Source organism: Podarcis pityusensis, assembly GCF_964106645.2.
Source record: "Podarcis pityusensis genome assembly, chromosome: 2".
NCBI classification, from domain to species: domain Eukaryota; kingdom Metazoa; phylum Chordata; class Lepidosauria; order Squamata; family Lacertidae; genus Podarcis; species Podarcis pityusensis.
The window spans coordinates 12092914-12098913 of NC_138029.1; the positions used below are offsets into that span (position 1 = coordinate 12092914).

Here is a 6000-nt window from a genome sequence, read left to right on the forward strand (position 1 = left end):
ACCATTGATCCATATAGCTCACTGTTGTCTACACGGACTGGCAGCAGTGGGGATTCAGTCAGGAGTTGTTTCCTAGCCCTATCCAGAGTTTCCAGGGGTTGCAAAACTGCTACGACTCTTCCCCTTTCTATATTCATTCTAGTTCTTGGGTGGGATTCATTTATAATGGAATTGAGCGGCTCTGTGCTTCAAGCCCAGGATTTTTTTTTGCATATCTGATTCATAGAGGCAGAAAACAATGAGTCACATGCAGCCTTGCACTTCCAGCTGTCAGACTGAAAGTTGCCATCTTCTGAGCAGGAGCACAACAAGGAGAGAAGTCGGTTGCTTCCTGCCCACTCCCATTTGCTACCTCTTTTTGTTTGATATTTTCTGGATTCAATCGATGACCAGCCATCAGCAACTAGAATCCTGCTACTCTGATTTCTCTTACTTGGTTTTCTTCCCCGTCCCCCATTCAGTCCACATCTCCCTGTTCTTTTCAGAAGCTTATAATCTGATACAAAAGCAAAAACCTGGCACACCATTATACAATGGTACCTCGGGATGCGAATGGGATCCGTTCCGGAGCCCTGTTTGCATCCTGAACAAAACGTAAGATGCAACTGCGCGTGTGCATGACGTCATTTTGACCGTCTGCGCATGCGTGAGCCATGAAACCCAGAAGTAACGCGCTCCGTTGGGTCGCCGCAGAGCGCAACCCAAAAGCACTCAACCTGAAACATATTGATCCTGAGGTATGACTGTACAGTGGTACCTCGGGTTAAGTACTTAATTCATTACGGAGGTCTGTACTTAACCTAAAACTGTTCTTAACCTGAAGCACCACTTTAGCTAATGGGGCCTCCTGCTGCCGCCGCGCCACTGGAACACGATTTCTGTTCTCATCCTGAAGCAAAGTTCTTAACCTGAAGCACTATTTCTGGGTTAGCGGAGTCTGTAACCTGAAGTGTATGTAACCCGAGGTACCACTGTATAGGTTTGTGCCACCTGAGCTACAAGTTTTGTTGGTGGAAACCTGCCTAGAGCACTGGGGCTTCTGATTCTGCATTCTTCTCTCCCTGAGTCTATGTCTGGCATTTGTATGTGGCTGGCACACACCAACACCCCTCTTTCTTGCCCTTGTTTCCAGGGAGGAGCCCATCCAGCCCCCTCTGGGACCCAAGCGAAGGCGCTTGGTCATTGACTGTGAGGAGCAGGAAGAAGGCAACAGCCAAGGTATGTCTTGTGGCAGCAGTGTAGTTAACTTGCATCAAACTCCGTTCCCCAACCGCCATATCATCTCTTTCCCAGCCCCTACAAATAATCCCTTTGATGCTTCTCCCCCCTTCACCCAATTGAGAAAAATAGGGGAGTGGGGGGGTGGCAGAGGCGTCAGTAGGCTACTAGAAGAACCAGCAAGATATACTAGGAGATAAGAGAGACAAAGGGCTCTTGATAGAAGTTGGGGCAATGGTCTACCGAAGAAAGACAGTGCTGTGATTAGATCATTCCATCCTTCCTTCACAGTACAGAGAGGGCAGCAGAAATTACCTGCCACCCCCTGCCCAAAGAGGCTGCCCGCTGCCTTTATGCATGAGTCACTGCTTTGAGTCTCCTCCTAATCACGAGGCATGTCTAGAATCCTCAGCTTATCAGAACTTCAGAAACCCTGCCAAGAATACATTACTGAGGTTCGATTGGGGGGGCAAGGGCAGCAGGAAGGATGTTCATTGTTCGGTAATGGATAGCAGTGAGAGCAGCTTCTCATGCTCTCTCTCTGTGTTTATCCTTCAGCTTCTTTCCCAGAATGCTGAATAATTCCCACTTTGCTTCTGAAGCAACTTTCTGCAAAAATCCGATTAAGTCACAGCACGGCTTTTTCCATCGCCACTTTATCCCTTGCTCTCTTAAGATTGCGCTGTATTTTATCTTTGGCACGGCAGGGTCCAGTGATGAGGACGAGCCTCAGCCTGCTGGCAAAAGGAAGTGCCGGCGAATTGAAGAGGAGGAAGAAGATTGAAGGAGTTGGCCCTCCCTGGCCCAGTTCAGACCAGTTACACCCAGTGTCAGCTGTGGAGCTGCAAGAACCACCTCGGGCAGAGGGGTCCTTGATGAAGCAGCCTGGAAAGAATCTCTCTCTTTCTCTTCCCCGGCCCCGGTCTCCCAGTCTTGGTGCACAACACTTCATAGTTTTTGGGAATGGGATGCAGGCAGACTGAACATGTGAATGAGGCCTGCTAGAGAACGAATCCAGGGAAAAGAAATGGGAGACCTGCCTGAGGAGGGAAGAGGAGAATGGGCTTTCTGCCCTGCTCTGTTACAGGATACAACAGACGTTGAAGCTGGTACAGGAAGAAGCTTCACTTTAAACTGTTCTGTAACCATTTGTAGCTTACGACACCTGTGACACGGGGCGTTTGTTCTGAATGATGTCGGCTGAGAGCCAGCAAAAGCCACCCTGACAAGGCTGACCTGCCAGGCAGAAACAAGGCATGTTGGCTCTTCGAATCTTAAGGCTACTTGGCTTTTGGATTCGCCACCGCTCCCTTTCCGTGCCTGCCCAAAACACGACCTCCTCCCTGTGCTCAAGTCTCACATTGCCTTATAATATGTGTGCATGGTCTTCTGTCTCCATTGCGCCTTGGCACCGATATTCTTCAAAAATGTGTGCTTGTACTGGAATCACACAAGACTCGTTTGACGTTGGGTGTCAAGAGTTGAATTGTTTGGGGAGGGCGGGGTTCAAAAGCAAAGATGTGCTCCTGTGCTGAATTTTGCTCCCAGATTATTGTTCTCATCACCAGCTGCTTCAGTTTTCCTTGCCGACAGCTATTGACTTTGTTGCTTGGGCTGTTCCAGGCAGAGGCAACGTCAGAGATGTATAAGGGTTGCCTCTCGTTCATGGTAGAAGGGCAGGAATGTTAGCACGTTACTTGTGTGCTTGTGTTGTGTTTTCATAATAAAAATCCCCCAAACAACCCTTGGCTGACTAGTTCTAAAGAAATCCAACGTTTTGAAGGTTCTTCTGCCTTGTTTTACATGGCTGCTGGAAACTGCAAGAGCTTCTTGGAGGGAAGAGGATGAGGGCTTTGTAATGGTTTCTGTGCGTTGACTTTCCTTAAAAAGGAGGAAAGCAATAGTAATCCTGCTTTTAGCAATTTCTGGTTTTTCTGTAATTTGAGTATTCCCACATTTGCACATGGGCTCTAGCTCTATATGTTTGCACCAAGCCTGATTTGTAACCCAGGCCCTGGGATGGGGAACCTGGTGCACTCCAGATGTGGTTCGTCTCCAGCTGCCATCAACCCCACACAGGAATGGTAAAAGTAAAGGGAGCCCTGACCATTAGGTCCAGTCGCAGAAGACTCTGTGGTTGCGGCGCTCATCTCGCTTTATTGGCCGAGGGAGCCGGCGTACAGCTTCCGGGTCATGTGGCCAGCATGACTAAGCCGCTTCTGGCGAACCACAGCAGCGCACGGAAATGCCGTTTACCTTCCCGCTGGAGCGGTACCTATTTATCTACTTGCACTTTGATGTGCTTTCGAACTGCTAGGTTGGCAGGAGCAGGGACTGAGCAACGGGAGCTCACCCCGTCGCGGGGATTCGAACCGCCAACCTTCTGATCGGCAAGCCCTAGGCTCTGTGGTTTAACCCACAGCGCCACCCGCCTCCCTACACAAGAATGGACTCGTCCACAATTCTGCGCGCCCCACTGCTTTCCCCCGAGAAATCTTGCTGAATCGGAGCAAAATGTCAGCTGGTTTTTCTGCAAATTGAGGTTCACTCCGATTCAGCCTGGGTTTTCCCAGGGGAAAATACGAGGCAAGTGGACCCTGTGCTTTCTAGGCATGGAACAAGTGTGGACAGGCCCTGTGACATTGTAGTCCAATATCTGGAGAAACAGGGTTCCCAGCCTAAACTTTAGAGAGCAATTGCTGGCAATTGCGAGTGGGGAGACTGTTGTTGGCACTCATGACCTGTTTTGTGAGCTGCCTGGGGTTTTCTGATTGGCCACTCCTGAGAACAAGGTGACAGACTAGATCGGTATTGGGTCTGATCCAGGACATAAGTGCAACAGGTATTCCCAGCAACTGGTATTCAGGGACAGTCTGCTTCTCACACCGGAAAACACGGCCAGCAGCCAGCAATAGCTGTACTCTCCATAAATTTACCCTAATCCTCTGTTGGAACCAGTCTAGCTGGTGGCCATCACTGCATATTCTGGGAGGCAGTTCCATTGATTTAACTACGTGCAACATAAAGAGTTGCTTTTCGCTGTGTGCCCTGAATCGGCATTCAGCTTCACACCATGCGCAACTTTATAGAACCCTTGTCATGTCTGCCCTTAGTCCTTTCCAAACTCGAAATCCCCAGATGTAACCGTTGCTCGTTAAGTGAATAGCTCCAGCCCCTTGATCATTTTGGTTGCAAAGGACTTTTTCAGGAATTCCAGCTCAAAGTAGCTGCTGAATCAAAGCCAGAGAGCTGCAGCAGAAACCAAAATGAGTTGAGGACGAATACTTATGTGCCCCTTGATAATGAATTAACTTGATAATGGAGCAGAGTGTTGCAATGGGGTCGGCTGATAAGACCCCAGAATATAGATATATAAGCACTGGGGAAACGGCTCTGCGTTCTCTGCCACCTTGGTAATTATATGCTTGTGCCTCTTCTCCAAACAGGTAAGCTGCTCCATTCTGGTGGATGGGCAAGATCCAGCATGCTGGGGGGGGGGGGGGAATAGATTTTAGGAGACTTGTAGAGGAGCAAACTTAAGGGTTTCAGTTTGAAGATGAGGGCCAGGATAGTGTGTTAGGCTAGCAGGGAGGCCCCTTATGTTTCTAGAATGAGGATCAGCATCTGGAGAAAATAAAAATCTTGGCATGTATAATGTGGCTGTTCTAGAAGCAGCTCGGATGCTGTGACATTGACCAGATCTCTAGGAGTTCCTTGTGCAAGCAAACTTGGCTGCTTGCAATTCATGGCTGACTCAGCTGCTTTATGAGATTGTGTTTCCTAAGTGCCGGCACCAAAGGGAAAAGACACTGCTTTGTCATAACCTTTTCCCCCAGTGAAGAACCCTGATTGCTATTGTTTTAAGCAGCTTTGACAGCGCCGTATGGAACTCTGACCTGTACAGGATGTAAAATAATAATAATAATAATAATAATAATAATAATAATAATAATAATTTATATCCTGCCCTCCCCAGCCAAAGCCGGGCTCAGGGCGGCTAACAACAATAAAATAATACAACATTCTAAAATCATTTCATTATAAAATTAATTCAAATCAAATTGATGGCAACCATTGGGCTAGAGTTCTGTGAAGATTGCCAAAGGAGGGAGTCAGGTTGCGCCCTGATCAAAGGCCTGGTGGAACAGCTCTGTCTTGCAGGCCCTGCGGAAAGATGTCAGGTCCCGCAGGGCCCTAGTCTCTTGTGACAGAGCGTTCCACCAGATTGGAGCCGCAGCCGAGAAAGCCCTGGCTCTAGTTGAGGCCAGCCTAACCTCTCTGTGGCCTGGGACCTTCAGGATGTTTTTGTTTGAAGACCATAAGTTCCTCTGTGGGACATACCAGGAGAGGCGGTCCCGTAGGTACGAGGGTCCTAGGCCGTATAGGGCTTTAAAGGTTAAAACCAGCCTTCAGAATATAACATTTTATTTTATTTTTAATGCTTGCTTGTTCATTTTTTCGTCTCCCACCATCTCTTGACCTAGATCTTGAGGGTTGGCACAAGGAATGGGGAATCTGAGGGCCTCTGGTTGTTCCTGGACTACACTTCCTAGCATCCCCAGCCATTGGCCACAGCATCTGGGGCTAACAGGAGTTGAGAGTTCAACAACAACTAGACAGCCACAAGTTCCCTTGCCGTGATTTTCCTCTGCTCTTGTTTTTTCAGGAGGCACATGACAGGCAAGCTGTTTTTTCTGCCTCCTCCCCTTCTGAAAACATTCTGCTGCTTTCACACTTGGAAATAGCAGCTACTGTAGAAAAGTAGGTGAGTGGGTGGGATGC

The 6000-nt window shown here is 48.5% G+C and overlaps 1 protein-coding gene across 2 annotated transcripts in view; it reads left to right on the top strand.

Annotated features, from left to right (window-relative positions):
- TIMELESS (timeless circadian regulator) overlaps positions 1-2960 on the top strand; it is a 63621-nt gene extending 60661 nt beyond the window's left edge. For both annotated transcript variants that reach the window (XM_080994407.1, XM_080994408.1), the window contains exons 29-30: positions 1133-1218; positions 1926-2960. In XM_080994407.1, coding sequence (XP_080850533.1) covers positions 1133-1218; positions 1926-2002 — 163 coding nt within the window. In that variant the 3' untranslated portion in view covers positions 2003-2960. The remainder of the gene's footprint in view (positions 1-1132; positions 1219-1925) is intronic.
- The last annotated feature ends 3040 nt before the right edge of the window (positions 2961-6000 follow it).